Here is a 21,474-nt window from a genome sequence, read left to right as displayed (position 1 = left end):
ACTTCCACAGTCCCACCATCTGTCATGGGCTTGTATCCCAGGACTTTAACAGTGTGGTTATATAACTACATTGATGATATTATGCTCATGTCTGATTTTCTTTCTGATTTAGAAGGAGCAGTTCCTAGACTGCTACAACATCTACAGGAGAAGGGATGGGCTGTGAATAGCACCAAGGTTCAGGGGCCTGGTTTGTCTTTGAAATTCTTGGGGGTCGTCTGGTCAGGTAAAACTAAAGCTGATCCTGAAGCAGTCATAGACAAGGTCCAGGCTTTTCCAACACCTACCACTGTGGCAGTATTACAAGAGTTTTGGGGTCTTTTGGGCTACTGGAGAGTGTTTATTCTGCACTTGGCACAAATTCTGAAGCCCTTACACCACTTGGTATGAAAGAGCATCAGGTGGGACTGGGATGAGACATGTGCAGCTGCTTTTACTGCTGCCAAGCAGGCAGTCAAGGCTGTACAGGCCTTGAATGTAATGGACTCATCAAGGCCCTGTGAACTAGATGTTCATGTAACCGAAGATGGTTATGGATGGGGTCTTTGGCAGTGGCGTGAACAGACACGCTAACCTATTGAATTCTGGTCACAACTACGGAAAGGAGCAGAGGTCCGGTACACCTTGATAGAGAAGCAACTGGCTTCTGTGTACCACGCCTTGATGGCTATGGAGCCCACTGCTGGAACAGCTCTGATCAAGGTAATAACCACCTATCCCAATGAAGGGTGTGTGTGAGAGTGGACCTAAAGGCCATGGAGTGGCATGGCACAGACACCTACACTGGCCAAATGGGGTGCATATTTAAAGTAGCACCCTCTCTACTAGCCCCTTATGTGGAGAACTCCAACACTTATTGGAGCCAGTGGCCTATACAAGTGGAAAGCAGGAAGAACTTGCTTTTGAGCCCTTGGTAGCCGAGACTCCTTATCTGGAGGGAAAAGCCCCTATACCTGAAGATGCTTGGCATACAGATAGCTCCAGTCATGGGCAGCCCCCAAAGTGGATGGCTGTGGCTTTCTATCCTAAGACTGAGACAATATGGATGGAGGATGGAAAGGGGAAGAGCAGTCAGTGGGCTGACTTACGGACAGTATGCCTCATGATCACTCAGGAGCTTTCCCCTATAGTTGTCTGCCCTGACAGCTGGGCTGTCTACCGGGGCTTGACCCTGTGGCTACCGACATGGTATCATGCCAGCTGGATGGTTTGTCACCAGCCCCTTTGGGGGCAAGAGTTGTGGTAAGATGTATGGGCCTCTGGTCAGACTAAGACAGTTACTGTAGATCATGTGACTGACCATTTGCCTTTGGCATCCCCAGCGAATGATCAAGCAGACACACTGGCCCAGGTGTACTGGCTAGAAGGAAAGCCTACCTCAGGTGTGGCCCAATGGCTAAGCCAGCATTTGTTGTATGCAGGGCAAAAGACAATGTGGGCTGTAGCCTGTCAGTGGGGCTTAGCAGAGCCAGGAAGGAGTGCCTTGTGTGCTCTAAGAGGGACTTAACACCAAGTCCCGCAGCAACATGGGACAATAGTAAGGGGGCCAGGACCCCTTATTGTCAGATAGAAAATAGACTGTATTGGGCCTCTGCCCATATCAGAAGGATATTGGCATGCCATGACTTGTGTGGATGGCTACTGGAGTATTGGTTGCTTTTCCTGCACAGTGTGCAGATCAGCAAACCACCAAGAGGGACCTGGAGCATCTCTTTGCAGCCTGTAGCCGGTGCAGGTGATTGAAAGTGATCAAGGCACCCACTTTACTGGATATGCATTACAATTGGTGCAACAATTAGGAAAAAAGTGGAAATTTCATGTACCATATAATCCTACTGGGGCAGGTATAATAGAGAGGTACAACGGTTTGTTGAAACGGCCTGAAGTTGGACACCAATATTCTATGGGGTTGGTCAGTTCGCCTATGGACAGTGCAGTGGCATTTGAAAGAGAAGCCACGTAAAGGAGCTTTGAGCCCTGTGGATATGCTCATACACCTTGCTGCCTCTCCTGTTCAATTGTATGTCCAAACCAAAGAAAAGTTATTGAAGCCAGGATATGGCCAGCACAGCAACATCCTGCTGCCAGCCCCTACTGCATTAAGACCTGGAGACACTATTGAATGGACCTGGCCCTGGACATTTCGACACATGGACCAGCAATGGCTGGCCCTACTGGCTGCTTTGGGGGAAATGCCTGGAAGCTGGCTTCCTGTGTATTCCTGGAATAACAACTGAATGGCCCCCAAAGGTCACGGTAGTGTACCCAAAATGTCCAGGAGGTAAGAGCATCTTGCAGGGAAGTTTTGTTTTATCTTTATGGCCAGTGCATGTATGTCCTGTAGCCCTGTATATTGACCCATCTGTAACTCCCACAGGGAGGGTGGTGAAAGTCTGGTATACTAGACCAGAACGAGATCCCATTCCTGCCACTGTTTTATCACAAGACCACTGTCTTGCATGTACCCTAAGTGATGGACAAGATTTGCCTATGTTGGTGTCATTAAAACATATACCTTATCAGTCTTAAGGTTATTTTCTTCTATAGTCCTTGTGGCCTGAATGTGCCCCCTGGCTGCAGCTACCGCCTGATGATTCCTCTGAACACTCGGCTCCTGCCTGCGTATGGATGGAACGGATGAGCTATGGACTTAATCTGCATAAGACTTTGAACCTAGCTGAATCCTCTGGTTTGAGGATTGTCATGATTTTATTGCTGTTGCTATTCTATGTCATTAGATCATATACTAGGCCACAAAAACAGCCTCAGTAAATTCAAAAACATTGAAATTGCACCAACCAGCTTCTCAGACCACAAGGGTATGAAACTAGAAATAAAATACGCAAAGAAAATGAAAGGACTGCAGACACATGGAAACGTAAAAACATGTCTCTAAATAAGCAATGGACCAATGAGCAAATAAAAACAGAAATCAAGCAATATTTGGAGACAAATGACAACAATAATTCAACACCGCAATATCTGTAGGATGCAGTGAACACAGTGGTAACAGGGAAGTATACTGCAATACAGGCCCACTTCAGGAATGAAGAGCAATCCCATATGAACAGTCAAAACTCACAATTAATGAAACAGGAAAAACAAGAACAAATGAGATCTAAAGTCAGTAGAAGGAGGGACATAATAAAAGATTGGAGCAAAAATAAATAAAATCAAGATGAATAAAACAACAGACAGAATCAATGAAAGCAGGAGGTGGTTCTTCGAGAAGGTAAACAAAATAGATAAACCCCTAGTCAGACTTATCAAGAAAAAAAGAGAGTAAACGCACAAACAGAATCAAAAATGAGAAAGGAAAAATCACTACGGATACCACAGAGCCACAAATAATTATTATAGAATACTACAAAAAATTATATGGTAACAAACTGGATAACTTAGAAGAAATAGACAAATATCTAGAAAAATACAACCATCCAAGCCTAACCCAGAAAGAAACGGAAGATCTGAACAGACCAATTACCAGCAACAAAATTTAACTGGTAATCAAAAAACTACCTAAGAACAAAACACCTGGAACAGATGGCTTCACCACTGATTTTTATCAAACATGTAGTGAAGATCTAATACCCATCCTCCTTAAATGTTTCCAAAAAGTAGAAGAGGAAGGAATAATTCCAAACTCATTCTATGAGGCCAGCATCACTCTAATACCAAAAACCAGGCAAAGACAACACAAAAAAAGAAAACTACAGACCAACATCCCTGATAAACATAGATGTAAAAACACTCAACAAAATATTAGCAAACCAAATTAAAAAATATATCAAGAGGATCATACACCATGATCAAGTGGGATTCATCTCAGGGATGCAAGGATGGTACAACAATAGAAAATCCATCAGGAGCATCCACCACATCAACAAAAAGGACAAAAACCACATGATCACCTCCATAGACGCGGAACAAGCATTCAAAAAAATTCAACATAATTCATAATAAAAACTCTCAACAAAATGGGTATAGAGGGGAAGTACCACAACATAATCAAGGCCATATATGACAAACCCACAGCCAACATCATACTTAACAGCGAGAAGCTGAAAGCCTTTCCTTTAAGATCAGCAACAAGAAAAGGATGCCCACTGTCTCCACTTTTATTCAACATAGTTCTGGAGTCCACAACACTGCTGTCACACAACACAGAGAAATAAAAGGCATCAAGATTGGTAAAGAAGAAGTTACAGTGTCACTGTTTGCAGATGACATGATATTGTACATAAAAAAACTAAAGAGTCCAATCCAAAACTATTAGATCAAATATCTGAATTCAGGAAAGTTGCAGGACACAAAATTAATACACAGAAATCTATTGCACTCCTATACACTATTGATGAACTAACAGAAAGAGACATCAGAAAAACAATTCCAGTCACAACTGCATCAAAAAGAATAAAATATCTAGGAATAAACCTAATGAAGGAAGTAAAAGACCTATACACTGAAAACAACAAGACACTCTTAAAAGACATTAAAGAGGACACTAAGAAACAGAAATACATCCCAAGCTCATGGATAGGAAGAATTAATATTGTCAAAATGGCCATCCTGCCTAAAGCAATCAACAGATTCAGTGAAATCCCTATCAAAATACCAACAGCATTCTTCAATCAACTAAATAAAATAATTCTAAAATTCATACAGACCCACATAAGACACCAAATAGCCAAAGCAATCCTTGGAAGGAAGAATAAAGCCAGGTGTATTTGGATCCCAACTTCAAGCTCTACAGCAAAGCCACAGTAATCAAGACAATTTGGTACTGGCACAAGAACAGACCCATAGACCAATCAAACAGACAAGAGAGAGTTCAGATATAAACCCAAGCATATTTATGCTCAATTAATATATGATAAAGGAGCCATGGACAGACAATGGGGAAATGACAGCCTCTTCAACAACTGGTGCTGGCAGAACTGTTTATGCAAGAGAATGAAACTGGATTATTGTCTATCCCGATACACAAAAGTAAACTCAAAATGGATCAAAGACCTGAATGTAAGTCATGAAACCATAAAATCTTTAGAAGATAACAGAGGCAAAAATCTCCTGAATATAAAAACATGGGCAACTTTTTCCTGAATGCATCTCCTCGAGCAAGGGAAACAAAAGCAAAAATGAACACATGGGACTACATCAAACTTAAAAGCTTCTGTACAGCAAAGGACACCATCAACAGAACAAAAAGGCATCCTACAATATGGGAGAATATGTTTCTAAATGACATATCTGACAAGGGGTTAACATCCAAAATACATAAAGAACTCACACTCCTTAACATCCAAAAAGCAAATAAGCCAATTAAAAAATAGGCAGGTGATATGAACAGACAATTCTCCACAGAAAAAGTTCAGATGGCCAACAGGCACATGAAAACATGCTCCACATCACTAGTTATCAGGGAAGTGCAATTAAAAACCACAATGAGATATCACCTCATACCAGTTAGGATGGCCAGTATCGAAAAGACTAGGAACAACAAATGCTGGCGAGGATGCGGAGAAAGAGGAACATTTCTGGTGGGAATGTAAGCTAATTCAACCATTGTGGAAAGCAATATGGAGGTTCCTCAAAAAAAATTAAAAATAGAAATATCATTTGACCCAGGAATTCCACTCCTAGGAATTCACCCAAAGAATATAATTTCTCAGATTCAAGAAGACATATGCACCCCTATGCTTATTGCAGCACTATTGCAGCTAAGATAAGGAAACAACCTAACAACCTAAGTGTCCATCAGTAGATGAATGGATAAAGAAGAGGTGGTACACATACACAATGGAGTACCATTCAGCCATAAAAAAACAAATTCTACAATCTGCAACAACATGGATAGAGATGGAGGACATTATGCTGAGTGAAATAAGCCAGGTGGAGAAAGACGAGTACCAAATGATTTCCCGCATTTGTGGAATATAAGCAACGAAGTAAAAGCGAAGGACCAAAACAGCAGCAGACTCACAGACTCCAAAAAGGGATCAGCAGTTACCAAAGGGGACGAGATGGGGAGGGCGGGTGAGGAGGGAGGGAGAAGGCGATTGTGGGGGATTAAGATTGGCCAACATGGTGTGTGGGGATCATGGGGAAGACAGTGTAGCACAGAGGAGGCAAACAGTGACTCTGTGGCATCTTACTTCACTGATGTACCCACTGATGACTGCAATGGAATATGGGGGGGGGGGCAAGACAACAGCGGTGAATATAGTAATCACAGTGTTTTCTCAAGTGAAACCTTCATAAGAGTATATATCAATAATACCTTAAAAAAAAGAGAGAGAGAAATAGCCTCCTTGAGGGCTGTGTTATCTGGATGCTGCCCCTGAGGTCTGTGGTTCCTGGGGATTGGTCTCATCCCTGTGCAGGTGGGATGCAATGAATGGACTGCCAGCACATGCTTTCTTCCCAAAGCTCGGCCCCACATGCCGACATCACGTATCCCCCAAACCACCCTGAGGCCTCAAACTCTCTGACACAAGGGTCCCTGACCTATGCAGGTTGTCCTCCACCTGTTCTCCCCCAATAAGGTGCTCAGGAAGAGCAGGGCACTCTAAGCACCAGGGTGGCACGTCTTGGCAACACTGCGGAGGGCTGCTCAAACAGAAACTGGGCCTTTCTTCCTGTCATTTATAGATTATGATCAGACCCCCAATCTATTGATTAGAGGTCCAAAGGTGTCTCTTCACATCTTGACCACCACTGCACATGTAAGCCAAGTAGATCCCAGGGCTGCAGGGCACCAGTCTAGCACTGACCCATTTGATGAGACACAGCTGCCCCACATATTCCAGAAATTCCCTTTCAAAAACATTGAACTTGGTCTCTCAAAGCACCTCCAAGAGGTGCACTCCTTCCATGGGGGGCTTTCTCTGAGCCCAATTTCTCCATGGTGCCCCGCAGCTGTCCAGCCCCAGGCCAGGCTGGTGTGAGGCTCCTGGTGTGCTGCTCATGGCTCCTGGCTGAGTGGCCTGACGTCTGTGACAAAAGGCTGGGGAAGCTGAGCAAAGGCACTTGGCTCTGATTCTCCCCAGAACGCTCCCACAGGGCTCTCAGGATGTGTTCACCCCCCAGGTAGGGAGGGCTGGCCTGGAAGGGAGTTACGGGATCAGCATAACATCCCCTTGGGGGGCTCCAGGCTGGAAACAGTCTCCAGGCCTTATGCTGCAGGTGGAGCCCCAGACTGGGACTGGGGAAGTGGATGTGGGCCCTCCTGACATCCTCAGGTGACCAGGTGACAGGAGGTAAAATCAGGACACCCAGGACACCCTCCTTCCCCTTGCCCTGCCCACAGCACCCTCACCGGCTTCTGCCTGCAAGGTGGTCCCAGGGATGACCTCAGGCTCCCCAGCCACATAGGGAGGGAGGTTTGAGCACGAGTGCAGATGGGCCTCTGGCAGGGCAGTGGCACAGGTCACACCTGTCATCCCGCATGGCCCACCAGCCTCAACCTGAGACAGAAGAGCTTCTGGGTCCAGAAACAAAGCAGCAGCCCTGAGTCTGCTGGGTGGTCACTAGGGCCTAGCAGTCCATCCGGTCCCAGGTGTGTGCAGGTGCCCCAAGCACACCAGACTCTGAACAGATGCTGCTGGGAAACGAGGCTCACGCAGGTGCCCCAAGCTCACCAGGCTCTGGACAGATGCTGCTGGGAAACCAGGCTCACACAGCTGCCTGGCCACCCTGACTGTGGGCTGAAGCGCACCTGCCCCACCCGACTTGTACCGGGGAGGTGGTAGGGACCTCTGGCACCTGGTGCGCTGCTCTGGGCCCAGGCACAGGGGCTCTGGGGACTGCCCCTCATCAGGATTTGCAGAGAAGCCACGTGTCCAAGGCTACCAGCAGCTTGGAAGCCCCCAGCTGCTGCTCCAGGGGCAAGGATGTCAGGAGCAGGCATCCCATCCTCCACTCCAGTGCAGAGCTCCTCTGGGTACCAATTGTATGGACACAGCCCCGGCCCCTCCTTTCAGGGGAGGCCTAGTGGCCAGATGGGCAGCTGGACACAGGAGGACGGGAGGCCCTGGCCCGGCCTCTGTCCCCTTCCCAACACAGAAACTGTGGCGTGGAGCCTCCCCCTACCTGGCCTGGTCCTGTCCTCCAGTGCATAAAGGTGCTCCCGGAAGCAGGCACACCTGGGTCACCAGGAGGATGCTGAGCCTGGGAAGAGAATCCAGAGTGTAGAGTGACGTGGATGGTCAGACACTCTGCCTCCACTTGTCCGGGTGTGCTCAGCACTGGTGAAAAGTGACCGCCCTCTATGCTCAGCTGGCCCAGGTTCAGCTCTGGGAAGTTGTGTGTGGCTGTTCCCCAGGAATTTCCCATGTGGAACCCCAGGAAGGATGGGGCCTCTAGGCTCAGGCTGTCAGTCAACATGTGGAGGCAGTGGGCTCACCAGCCTGAGCAACATGACTCATGTGGGAAATGGAAGTGAAAGACAAATGTAGGTGGAAAACATGAGATACTGCACATGAGAGTGGCTAAAATTAAAGACCTGAATGTAAACGTGTGGACAAAGATGTGGAGCAACTGGAGTATTCTTATGGGGTTGGTAAAAAATAGCTTGGCTACGTGTTTAAAAGTTATGTACACCTACACAGTGATTTCCCTCTGAGGAGGTTATCCAAGTGGAATAAAAACATGTTTATGCAAACACACACACAAATGCATACTAGCTTTAATTGTAGTTCATCATCAGGGGAATGGGTAAACCAACCATGGTCTAGTACCCCAGGAGAAAGATCACTCTTCAGCAATGAAAAGGTATGACTTGTTCATCCATGCCAAGGCAGGCATGCATCTCAAAATGATGATGCTGAGTAATAGGAGCCAGATGAAAATGAGTGCATAGAAAACTCTAGAAAATACAAGGTCATCTATAGAGAGCTGAACACCAGGCACAGTTTGGGAATGGGGATGTGATTGCTGCTGGTAGGGAAGGAGGAATTGCAAAGGGGCATGAGGACACTGTTGGGGTGATGGGCATTCCTCATCTTGACTGTGGTGATGGGTCAGGACGTTGTAATCACATCATCAATCCTTCCCTTGGAGTGCGTGTCATTGTTTCCATGTCAGCTGTACCTCAATTAAGCTAGAGGGCATGCGGGATGTCCCTAGGGAAGAATGTCTGGCATGACCCTGCCTGTGCAGGTTGGGATGTTGGGCAGCTCCTGGGAGGCACTGTGGCTTCAGCAGGACAGGGAACTGGTGAGAAAAAGAGGTCTCCGCTAAGTTCGTCTCTCAGCTAAGCTCGTCTCCTCAGAGCTGGGACCCTGGGACCCAAAGAGCGAGGGGAGGGCTCTGGTGGAGATTTGTGTAGTCATGCATGGCAAGGGGGCCAGGTGGATGGGCAGTCAGCAGCCCAGAGGGCCATGTGGGCATGTCTGAATGCAGGGAGGGGCCCAGGAAATGGAACCTTCAGGAAGTGATGTCACTGATGTCACACCCAGTAGAACCTGAATTGTGACCCGGAACCCAGCTCCTGGTTACAAACCCCAGTCCTGTTCACTTGACCAGAGACGCTCGACAGAGCAACACGAGGTCTAGTGTGGAGCCTTATGAAGGCACGGGACTCAGGGAAGCAGAGGGACAGTCTTCCTGCTCGCTGTGGGCGGTGGCTCAGAGACCACCGCCAACGCCTCTGTCCGTGTTGTCCAAGGAACCCCGAGGTAACACAGGGCAGCCCAGAGCGGGCCACTCCAGGTCCAGGCCCAAAGTGTGACCCATCCTGGGCTGACCTTCCCCCCGGCCCCTTCTGTGTGTGGGGTATGGGTAGGACTGAAGGCTGGAAAGGAAGGGGGCCATTTCTGGGTGGGAGCATGTTCTGAGTTGGGGGCCCCCTGGTGGGGCAGTCAGTGTCTCATCATTCAGGATGTAGAGGTGAGTGTTGGGACCAGGTACTTGCACCCACGTGTTAATCCTGAGCCCAGGAGGTGTCCTCTCCTTCCCTCAGGGACTGGATGTCTATGCAGATGGCCCTGTGTGCCTGATCTCGGGGGCAGGGTTTGGGGCCCACATTGTCCCCTGCAGAGAGGTACAGGCAGCCCCGGGTGCCTCCTCGCCAACTACCAGGTGCCAGCTTTGCAGAGCTCCACCCTGGGGAGCGTGGAGGAGCTGGTGGATGGATTCACCTACTCCATCTACCTGGACATGAGGCAGGCTGTCTACACCCAGGACCCCATTCCAAACCTGGCAACCTGCTAGGGCCCTCCCAGGGCTTCCCCACGAGAGTGCCTGACAGTCCCACTTCAGAGGGCCTGGAATCTCATTCCCTGGGGGCACCCCTTCCCTCTCCTCCATCACACTCCAGGGAGCTAGGGACTCTTGGGTGAGTTGCAAACCTCCCTCGTCCTGGTGGTTCCTGAGTTTCCCACTGACTATATGCCCCCTGCCCCCCTCAGCATGAAGAGGAGCCAACTCTCTGCGAGAATAAGGTCCGCAGGCGGAGGGCTCCCTGGACAGTTGTGATGAAGAAGTGGAGAATGAGGACGGCACGAGTGGAGACAGCCAGAAACATCAGCTGGAGCACTCCTGAGTCCTCACTCCCTCCCGAAGACACTGACCAGTCCACCACAGGCCAGCAAGCCACAAGGTGATCCTCCAGCCCCTCCTCGGCCAAGTCGGGCCTCTGCCCACAGCCCGCTATGTGTCTTGAGTGTCCCCACATGTGTCTGAGCCGCAGGGTGCTCCTCTGACAGGCAGGGTGGCTGGTGATCAGCCTGTTAGGGTGCCCATGGGGAACACAGGAGAAGCCTTAGAGGGGCTCCCCTGGCACCTGGAGGTGTAGAAAGGACTGCCTGCCAAGCTGGGCCACTTTGGGGCTATTACTTCTCTGTACCTGATGAAAGGCCTTTGGCCTCACTTGTCAGTGGCCTGAAGCTTAGCTCAATTTGGAAAAGCACATGGAAAGCAGCCTTTGGAACAGAGGCTTGTGATTCCCTGTGGGATACCTGGAAAGGTCCTGGTAGGACTTCCTTCAGCAACAATAGGTATGAAGCACTCACTTTGTGCAGGTCCTTTGGGGACACTTAGCATAACTGAGTGAAGGAAGTAGACACGATACTGGGACCGTCCCAGGTGGAGTTGGGCAGTCACTTCAGGTGTCATCCGCAGGACACGGCCGGGAGGCATCACGGGTGATGCCCTCACGGCCTCCTCATGTAACAGGGGGCATGACGAGGGACCTGAGGTTCTGAAAATGTGAGGATTCACTGGGCCCAGAGTGGGCACAGCCATCTGCTCAGAATGGGGGAGGATGAGTTGAGGCTTGAGTCAGGGGAGCACAGCATAACCCAGCAGGTCACCAATCTTAGCATTCCCACAAGTGGCCTAATGACTGGGGACTTCCTATTTGGGAGGATGGGAAAGGACGGGGTCCCAGGAAAGACACACAGGGTCAGAAAGGGGGAGGGCAAATGCCTGAAGAGGCAGGGTAATGCAGAGCGGCCAGGCCCACACAAGGGTGGGCTGGGAGGGCAGTGTGGCTGGGAAGACCAGGCTTCTCACTCTTCCACCCCCAGGCCTTCCCCCAGCCCCGGGCTGGGCCGGGCTAGGTGCCATGCCTGTGAGCCCGATGATGTGACCAGTGTCCTCCATGGCAGCCAGCTTTCATCCATCCCAGTGGGCCAAGCCCTCCACCGCTTGGTCCAGGAGGAGCCCCTGGGGCCCACTGTGGCAGAGCGGGAAGGTGAGGGGCTGCATCCAGGGGACGGTCTAGGGTGGGCTTCCCGGACTGGGGTTGCCTTCAAGGCAGTGAGGGCTTTTCTGTCATTGTAAGCACCGGGGTGACGTTTTCTCTGTGTCATGCATGCTCCAGAACGACGGCAGATGCAGCTGGCTCCAGGGACACAGGGAGGGCCAGCTCCATGGCTAGAACCAGTTCAGGAGCTCCCTGAGAACCCTGTTCTGGAGCTACGGCCGGTGTCACCGGCTTCAGCCCCTGCAGAACCAGAAGATATCCCAGCAGTGGCATCGGCCCCGGTGCCAGGCCCTGAGCTGGAGTCCCATGAGGCCTCAGGCCCGGGGCCAGTGGCACCTGCCGGAGTGGCACCAGGCCAGGCAGAGCCAGAGCCAACTCCAGAGCCCACCAGCCCCTGTGCTGTGAGCACCTGTGTCGTGCCAGGGGAGGCGGAGCCCACCATCCTGACATTCCCCCACCGCCTGGTGGCTGAGCAGCTGACCCTGATATATGCGGTGAGTGGAGCGGGATGGAAGTGGGGGTGGGCCTTCCCTGTGCCATGGGCCGGCCCAGACCTGCTGTCCCCTGATGTGCACTCCTGTGATCTGGGCCCACATCCCAGCTTCCCACCATGTGCCCTGAGAAACTCTCCTCACCCCTAAGCCTTCACTGACCACAGGGACAGTAGGGCTGGCACTTAGGGATCCTTGCAGACCAATGAGAAATAGCAGAGGGATAGTGGGCAGGGCCTGGCAGGGGTAGGAGGGGCAGGGTAGTGGAGGGGTGCTCAGGAAAGTGCTGCCAGGGCCTTAGGTCCTCGGGCCACTGGCCTGGCAGGCTCCACAGGCTCCGCACTTCAGAGGCCCTTCCCATGTACCTGACTACATGGGAGACACAGACACCAACAAAGGCCTGGTTGGAGTTGTTTTGGGGGAAACTGCACCTGAGTGGGTAGTGGGATCCACGGGGTGACAGAATGGGAGGCAGATGCCCCAGGAAGGGCAGGCGTGAGCTGCCTTGTGCTGCAGGGAGGAGGTGAGTGAGGATGCCTGTGCACAAAGCCCCTCTGTGCCCCAAGCCCCTCTGTGCCCCACCACTGTGGGGTCCAGTGCACCTGGTGCTGGGTGCCTCAGTGGACGGGTCCAAAGCCTGGACTGCCACAAGGCTCACACCACATCCTCATTGGCCTGGGCTCCAGATCTGACCAGTAACTGCCTGGGGCCAGGGAAAACGTGGACACAGCTGAATGACCCTCCTTACCATCCCCAGGAATCGTTCACCAAGGTGGCAATGACCAACTGCGTGACCTGCTGCGGGTGCCCGTCACATAACAGATATATTCTGCAACTGGCCCCCGCCGTCTATAATATCCTCAGAAAATTTGATGACGTGGCTAACTTTGTCATCTCCTCCTGCCTCGGGGCCCCGACCAAGACGGCCCAGGACAGGGCCCAAGTGGTGGAGTTCTGGATCTGGGTGGCCAAGGTGTGCCATGGAACAGCCCCCAGGGTCCATCCTGCATCTTGGGACCTGCTCCCCTCCTTGGCCAACTCTCAGAATGGATTCCTGAGTGCTCACCCTGCCCGGTCCCTGGGCCCCTCCTGCCAGGGGCGTGCTGACCTGGACTCAAAGGCCACAGGGGAGGGACAGCCATACCTGGCCCCTTCCTTAGGTTGAGCTACAGTCCTCCACCCAGGAGGGCTGCTCAACAGGTCCTGGGTGTGCTGGGCTCCCTGGATGGCTGCCTCCTTAAGGACAGGGGTTCATAGGGGGACACAAGCGCAGAAGCAGGCTGTGTTCTCAGCTCAGTCTTCCCACCCAGGAGTGTCTGGACCTCAAGACTTTTGCATCCCTCCACGCCATTCTCTTGGCCCTGCAGAGCCCTGCTGTGGATCGGCTGAAATGCACCTGGGGACGTGTTTCCTGGTAGGTAGTCCTGTCCTTGGGACCAGGCCACCAGAGTGAACTACAGACACCACCTCTAGGTCTCGCAGTGTCCCCTCAGTCGGCTGGGGCTCCTGGGAGGCGGCAGACCCTGGGGACATGGGCTTACAGGATGGCGGGCTCTCAGAGCCCCTGTGGGTTAGGCTAGTAGTTCCCCCTCAGGAATCGGGTTTCTTCATCAGGTGTGGGTTGAAGCCAATGGGAGATGTTCAGCATGTGTTCTGCAGCAAGTTTCTCCCCCAAGGACAGCCACCTGTCCCAAAGCAGATCCGCCCCCAGTAGAACTGCAAGCCTCAGATTCCCCAGGGCTAAGAGCCATGGTGGAAAGCCTCATGCAGGCTAGTGGAAAGGGGGTCCAACACCCCCAAAGCCTCCACCTGTTGGCCACGTCTCCCTCCTCTCTCCTCCCCTTAGGAAGAGCTCCAGGATGCATAAGAGGCTTATGAAGAAGAAGTGGCTTATCCGGAAGTGGCTCTTTACGGTAAATGGAGGCTAGAGGTATGGTAGGAGGGGATCCTTGGGGCAAGTCCTCTGCTGTGCTGTGGCCAAGCCTTGGGGCTGACTCGAGGTGTGCATGGTGAGAGGGGGCAGCTGATGGGAGAAGTAGGCTCCCCCTGGTCCCCAGGGTGTCCTGTGTGTCTCCCTCCCTGGCTCCATTTGGCTGGGGCTGGTGTTCAGACGGCAGCAAGGGTGGGGCCTATGGCTGAGCAAGGTCGGCCCTTCCCCAGGGCCCCCTGAGCCCATCACTGCCCCTCTGAGGCCTCAAGCTCCCCATCTGGACATGGGGGGTTCTCACCCTGGGGTGCAGGCCTCCCAGGGGAGCAGGGCGTGGGAGCACAAGATGGCCTTCAGCTTTGTGCCCATCCCACCTGGTCATGTGAGGGGAGCCGTGGTGATAGCCAGGTGACAGTGAGTGCTCAGGGCACGCTGGGAGGCAGACGGAACTCCCCTGACACTCTGCAGGTGAGGAAGCCTCTCAGGCCAGCCGGCCGCAGCCCAAAGACACCCATGAGTTTGAGTGTGTGCTGGAGCTGCGATCGCCCTGGGCTGAGAGCCTGCGGGAGAAGGGGACAGCATATTACCAGGGGACTCCGGCAAGGCATCCATCAACCAAGGTCTGGTGGTGGGAGGCCATGTGGGAGGCGAGCATGAGCACCTGAGTGTCCTGGACCTTGCAGGAGGTGACCTCCGTGTTGAGGCAATGGCTGAGGGACTCCTGGGGACTCTAGCATAGGGAGGAGCAGGTGAGAACGACCTGGCCAGGGTTGCAGGCAGTGGGGCGACCCTGCACTTGCTCCTGGTGACAACAGCCATGAACTGCCAGCACTGGGGTGACCAGGAAGGAGAGAGCACATGGGTATAGAGAGAAGTTAGAGGACAGGTACAGGGACCACAGGTCTTGGGATTGGCCAAAAGCCAGCACTGAGAGGGACAGGAGGGGAGTGCAGGGCAAAGGGAGGGGTGGGAGGCAGCACAGGGTGGTTGCAGTGGAGCTAGGGGCTCCGAGTGAGGGGTTCAGGGGAGGCTCTATGGGAGCCCACCCTGGAAACAGGTGGGGACTCATTACCTCCCCACCCCAGTGGTACAGGGCATGGTCCCCTTCTTTAGATTTTTCATGGCCAGCCTTCTGGTTTTAGACAAACCCCTGGAACATAATGATGGGAGTGAGCCCAGAGGGGTACAGGGGTCAGGATGGTGAGCTTTGAAGAGGAGAGAGGCCCTAGTGAGCCGGAACTCTCAGCACCAGGCGAATTCCCGCCTCCTGGGGGTCTCCCCTACAGCCCAGGAGGTGGGCTGTTTGGAGAGGACTGCCAGAGGGAACCCCCTAAGCCCCGGTCCTGGCCCCAGGGCAGGTGGGGCTGAGGGCTACGGGGGCAGCATCTGAGCAGGACTGGCCTCTGCCTCAGGCCCTGCCCAGGGGGAGGGATGTTGCTCCTTCAAGGCAGGAAGCACATGGGGGGTGCTGGCTGTGCCTTCCTGCCTGAGGCCTGTCTCCCTGTGTCATCAGAGAGAGCTGAGTGGGATGCTTGGCCTCAGCTCCCCAGTCCAGTCCCTCCTCCTCGGTACCCCAGATCCTGGCCTAGGTCTGGGTGCTGTTTCTGGCAGGCCTGCCCCTTGGAGGGCCCCAGTGGTCCTCCAACTTGAAAAAGGGTGGGGAGGTTTGGGCCTTGTTCTGGGTGCAGGGGGCTGTTTCTGATGTACTTTGGCTGCCTTGGTGCCTTCCAGGGTGATGGGATGAGAGAGGCAGTTGAGCTACTGTACCACCCTGCTACAGAAAGTGAGGGGGGTGTAGAGACCCTGGGCACAACCCTGTGTGGCCTAACCTCTGGGTCTAACACATCTTGAGAAAATTAACACACCCAGGGCTGAGGACACTCAAAGCTTTGTCAGGTGGGGGGTGATGGTGGCATGAAGTTGGCTTTCCTAGAGGAGCAGCTAAAGACCCAACAGTAGGAACAGGCAGGGCTGGATGGCATTGGAGGGAAGGCGGGTTTCCACATGAGCAAAGCCCTGGGACCATCCCACTGCCCCACTCCTCACGTCCCTCCTTGTCCGCTTCCTGTCCTTCTGCCCCAGGAACGTTCCATTGTACGTGAGATCATGACATATAAGCACATGGCCAAGATGTATCACCTGGAACCTGATGAGCACTTCAGGTCCTTCTTCCAGGCCGTGGAGACCCTGGATGAGCAGAAGAGGTGAGGCTGGGCAGGAGTCACGTGTGGATTCCAGCTGCTGGCAGGCTCTGGGAGAAGGGCCCCTGACATGTGGCTCCAGGGACTCACAGGTGCCCCTCTGTCCTGCAGCTACACCCTGTCCTGCCAGCTGGAGCCCCCAGGCCAGAGGGTCGGCAGAAAGGGACTCTTGTCCTTGTTCTTCAGGTCCCACAACATTTAAACTTAGTGGCCAGAGCCAGGTAAGTTCCTGGGCTGGGGCCATTGGCAAGGGGTGGGCTGCTTCCCAGCCTCAGGGAAGCTTCAGGCCATGTTGAGTGTGCGGAAGTAATAAAGACAGGTTGGGCTGGTATTCTGCTCCCCTGCCAAACAGTCCTGTCAGGCTCAAGGGTGATTCCCCTCCCTCTCTGGGACCCAGTTTCCTCCTCTGTGAGTGGGTGAGGCTCATGAGCCTCCCCGTGACAGGGACCCTATGGGTGACGGTGATTGACAGGACCCTCTGCACAGGGCCAGGAGCACAGAGGGTAGTGAGGACAGGGTGGAAGCAGGATAACAGGGGGAACCTGGAATAACCTGCCTCTTCTGTTCACCTGCATGGCCCTGTAGCTGCTGTCATCGGGGCCACGACCCAGCTGGTACCCTGGCTGTGTGCAGAGGAGAGCTTCCCCTTTGGACAAGAGGAACCTGGTGCCCCAGGACCCTAGTCTGCTTCCTGCTCCTCTTCCTCCTGCTGCTCATCCTGAGCCTCTGCTGGGGCAGGTGCTCTTGCACCTCTTCCATCAGCAGACTTGGGCAGCTTCCCAGGCTGCTGCTGCAGGCTCAGGGACCCGTACGTAGCTGCAGCCAATGGAACAGACTGGAGAGCCCAGATATACATCCAAGTATATATATGGTCAATTAATATATGATAAAGGGGCCATGGACATACAATGGGGAAATGACAGTCTCTTCGACAGCTGGTGTCCGCAAATTGGACAGCTACGTGCAAGAGAATGAAACTGAATTATTGTCTATCCCCATACACAAAAGTAAACTCGAAATGGATTAAATACCTGAATGTAAGTCATGAAACTAGAGAACTCTTAGAAGACAACATAGGCAAAAATCCCCTGAATATCAGCATGAGCAACTTTTTTCTGAATGCATCTCCTCAAGCAAGGGAAACAAAAGCACAAATGAACCTATGGGACTACATCAAACTTAAAAGCTTCTGTACAGCAAAGGACACCATCAATAGAACAAAAAGGTATCCTACAGTATGGGAGAACATATTCATAAATGACAGATCCGATAAAGGATTGACATCCAAAATATATAAAGAGCTCACACGCCTCAACAAACAAAAAGCAAATAAGCCAATTAAAAAATGGGCAGAGGACCTGAAGAGACAGTTCTCTAAAGAAGAAATCCAGATGGCCAACAGGCACATGAAAAGATGCTCCACATCGCTAATCATCAGAGAAATGCAAATTATAACCACAATGAGATATCACCTCACACCAGTAAGGATCGCCATCATCGAAAAGACAAACAACAACAAATGTTGGCAAAGTTGTGGAGAAAGGGGAACCCTCCTACACTGCTGGTGGGAATGTAAACTAGTTCAACCATTGTGGAAAGCAGTATGGAGGTTCCTCAGAATGCTCAAAATAGAAATACCATTTGACCCAGGAATTCCACTTCTAGGAATTTACCCTAAGAATGCAGCAGCCCAGTTTGAAAAAGACAGATGCACCCCTATGTTTATCGCTGCACTGTTTACAATAGCCAAGATATGGAAGCAACCTAAATGTCCATCAGCAGATGAATGGATAAAGATGTGGTACATATACACAATGGAATATTATGCAGCCATAAGAAAAAAACAGATCCTACCATTTGCAACAACATGGATGGAGCTAGAGGGTATTATCCTCAGTGAAATAAGCCAGGCAGAGAAGGACAAGTACCAAATGATTTCACTCATATGTGGAGTATAAGAACAAAGGAAAACTGAAGGAACAAAACAGCAGCAGAATCACAACCCAAGAATGGACTAACAGTTACCAAAGGGAAAGGGCCTGGAGACAATGGGTGGGAAGGGAGGGATATGGGCAGGGAAAAAGAAAGAGGGCATTACTATTAGCATGTAGAGTGTGTGTGGGGCATGGGAAGGGCTGTGCAACACAGAGAAGACAAGTAGTGATTTTACAGCACCTTACTATGCAGATGGACAGTGACTGTGAAGGGGTATGTAGGGGGGACTTGGTGAAGGGGGGAACCTAGTAAACATAATGTTCTTTCTGTAATTGTAGATTAATGATACCAAAATAAAAATAATTTTACAAAAAGAGCATATATGTGAAAGCACTTTGTGAACTATAAAGGAGCATATTCATAATAGTTAAAACATGTCGAAGGTCAGAAATTTAGTATAAAATGTCGGAATTAAACCTTCATTTAAACTCATTAAAGTAAATTTTTTACGGAGAATATAGGACCAACCTTAGCACACATTCTAGCCTAATCCTTTCCATTGTCCCCAGAGAAGAGAAAAGCCTGGGAAGATGGGGTAACTTACCCAAAGACTTACAGCAAGTTGCTGGCACAGATGATATTCAAATATAGATCTCCTAACTTGCAGCTTCCAATGAATGACGTCTGATATCTTGGATAAGTGAATACTAATTCCAAACCAGTAAAAGGTGGTTTAAAATAATCTGATAAAACTACAGAGTGAATTTATACAGGTCCAAAAGGTATATCTTGAAATACATTTTTTAATAGCTAAAAAAATAAAACTCATACTGTTTTTGATGTGTTGTACTATTCCTTTTTCTGTAGCTTGGATCATTTACTTAAACACTTAGCATTAACAAAAGATGGCCAGTGACTGAGAATAAAGTAGAAGAAATACCACTTGGAATAGTGGATAGAAGAGCTCTCTCCCTGAGCTAACTTCATGCCTATGGGTCTGTGATGGGTGGAACACACAGCCATGATAATGAAGCTCACAACCAGAGCCTCAGGTAAACCCAGTTGTGGCTACAGTCCCTCTCCTTCCTACTTCATCCTTTTTTAAGTTGAGAGGCTTTTGCATGAGTTCCTGTGCATCTGCATTAGGCAGATCCCTGTGGTCTATTCACAGAGTGACATGATAATCGATAGAAAAAAACATAGATTTTCTGTCCATACAAATAAAGCAAAAGTGATATGGGATTATCTAAGAGTTTCAATATTAATGTTCCATATAATTCAGTCTTCAATCCTTCACAATTATTTTGTCCTCAGTGGAAGATTCGAAGGGACTGATTATCCAGATAAACACTCAGTATTCATCCATGTATTTGTGCCTTTGCACAGCTGTGAATATCCCTTCCCCACTGTAACATCATCAGTGTATTTAAAACAAAAAACAGAAAATACGATTTTTCTAGGTTACCCCTATCCTTTGGAACATAAAAACGTGTATCCTGTTTTTGTTGTTGAGCCATAAATATTTCCCCATCTAGCTCGTATGAGTAATGAAATATATATAGTAAATATGAATGACTCAAGAATAATTTATTAAACATAACATAGAATGAAATATTTACAATAATTGCTGAAACTGTATTTCAAGGCTTCCCCCCACCCCAGCACCCTTTGATGATGCATATCCTCCATCCAGCAGTTCTCTGTCTCACATGGATAGTGTGTGAAAGGACAATGTTAACCTGGCAAGAAGCTCCCTAAAAGGGCATCTTTATATAACATCCTTTGTGATACTGTAACTGTGGTTTCTTAAATTCCTCAGTGCCTTCTTGGGAAAAATTCTAGTTCAAAGTCATTTAAAAAAGAAATAAAGATAATGAATTGGACATGCTCCATTAAGTAGAAATTCCCTGCCATGCTTTGAATTTGCCTGGGGTGTGGTTCTCAGCCAGGACAAGTTCAAAGGATATGCTTGAAGAATTCTAATTACGAAACAAGGGAATTCCCAATGTATTACTACCCTCTTTTTAATGCATGCTTTTATTTCATTCTTCAAGTCCTTAAATTCCATGTATAGATTTTTGAGGTTCAATGTTCTGATTTCTGTATCAGTTAAACCTTATCATCTAAGCTCTTATCCCACAGGTGAAAATTATCATAGGCTGCAAAAGGATATTTGATTAGTGCCTAGTATGACTAGAATGATGTATCAATCAGTGTTATTAGTTGGACGTTGATATGCTAAATGTTTTGGTAGTATTCAAAAGAATTATTGGACATAATTTTTTTCCTTTAAGCACCTGATAATATAAAATAGCTAACTGCAGATAACAGATTTCCTCATTAAGTTAATGCTTTTTGCCAGGTTTCTTTTTTCTTGAGTCTCTGGACAGTGAGTTTTTATTTGCAAAGCCCTTGGCCCATTAACGGCAGAAAAACAAAATGGTTATAGTATTAACAGTCAGACTGCATAAGAATTTTAAGTAAGACGGGTAGATTGTAAAAATTATCAGAAAATTTCCCATTAAAGATGAACACATGAGGAAGCCAAAGTTTAAACCCATAACTCTAGTCAGGTAGCAAGGAGACATGAATCTGGGACTCCCGTTAGATTGCTCAGGCCAGTCCACAGCTCCCAGGCCACTGCTTCCACATAGTGGAACCAAAGGCCTCTTTGCAGGAGAAACACGACTCAACTCCACATTGCACTGAAGGGAGAATATTAAGCCAGTCAGGAAATGTGTGGTGATTTGGGCTCCTGCATACCTGTGACTCAATGTCCCCCTCTTCTTTAACCGGGATAGCAGATGGTTTTTGTTAGGAGATTACCCTCTGCGTGTAAGCTTTCCAGACAGGATTACAGATGGCAGAGACCAAAAGTAATAGTTCCTAGCTGGAGTGAGCTCCATAATCTTAAACTTAATTAAAACCTTTATTTTTGACAATTTCTGTACCCTTAGAGCAAGCTATTGGTTTCATTAATTTCTTAGGAAATAGATGCATGGAATTGTACTGGTTGGCATGTTCCTCTTTCCTCGTAAGTCAGGATACAGCTAAAAAATGGGACAAGAGCTTTTGTCTGATGTTGTGATAGTTTTATTTAATAAGAACTGCCTCATAGCATATATAACTAGTAATGAGTGCAGTATTAAGTACAAACATTCCTGGATTTTCAAAACGTATTAACTCCATCAGCAATCAGGTTCACCTTCCTGC

General features: G+C 49.8%; 1 protein-coding gene and 1 long non-coding RNA gene across 2 annotated transcripts in view; one reads left to right on the top strand and one right to left on the bottom strand.

Moving 5' to 3' along the window:
- The window catches only part of LOC118970478 (uncharacterized), a 102,783-nt gene that overhangs the window by 72,302 nt on the left and 9,007 nt on the right, over positions 1-21,474 (bottom strand). The gene's annotated exons all lie outside the window — the stretch shown is intronic.
- Positions 11,829-20,240, top strand: LOC140845123 (ral-GDS-related protein-like). The gene is made up of 6 exons (XM_073218878.1): positions 11,829-12,201; positions 12,956-13,171; positions 13,509-13,612; positions 14,045-14,111; positions 16,208-16,329; positions 16,438-20,240. The coding sequence occupies exons 1-6, from the start codon at positions 11,836-11,838 to the stop codon at positions 16,526-16,528; spliced, it is 966 nt and encodes a 321-aa protein (XP_073074979.1). The 5' UTR covers positions 11,829-11,835; the 3' UTR covers positions 16,529-20,240.

Source organism: Manis javanica, chromosome 12 (genome assembly GCF_040802235.1).
Source record: "Manis javanica isolate MJ-LG chromosome 12, MJ_LKY, whole genome shotgun sequence".
Classification (NCBI taxonomy): Eukaryota; Metazoa; Chordata; class Mammalia; order Pholidota; family Manidae; genus Manis; species Manis javanica.
This window is presented reverse-complemented; position numbering and strand designations above follow the sequence as displayed.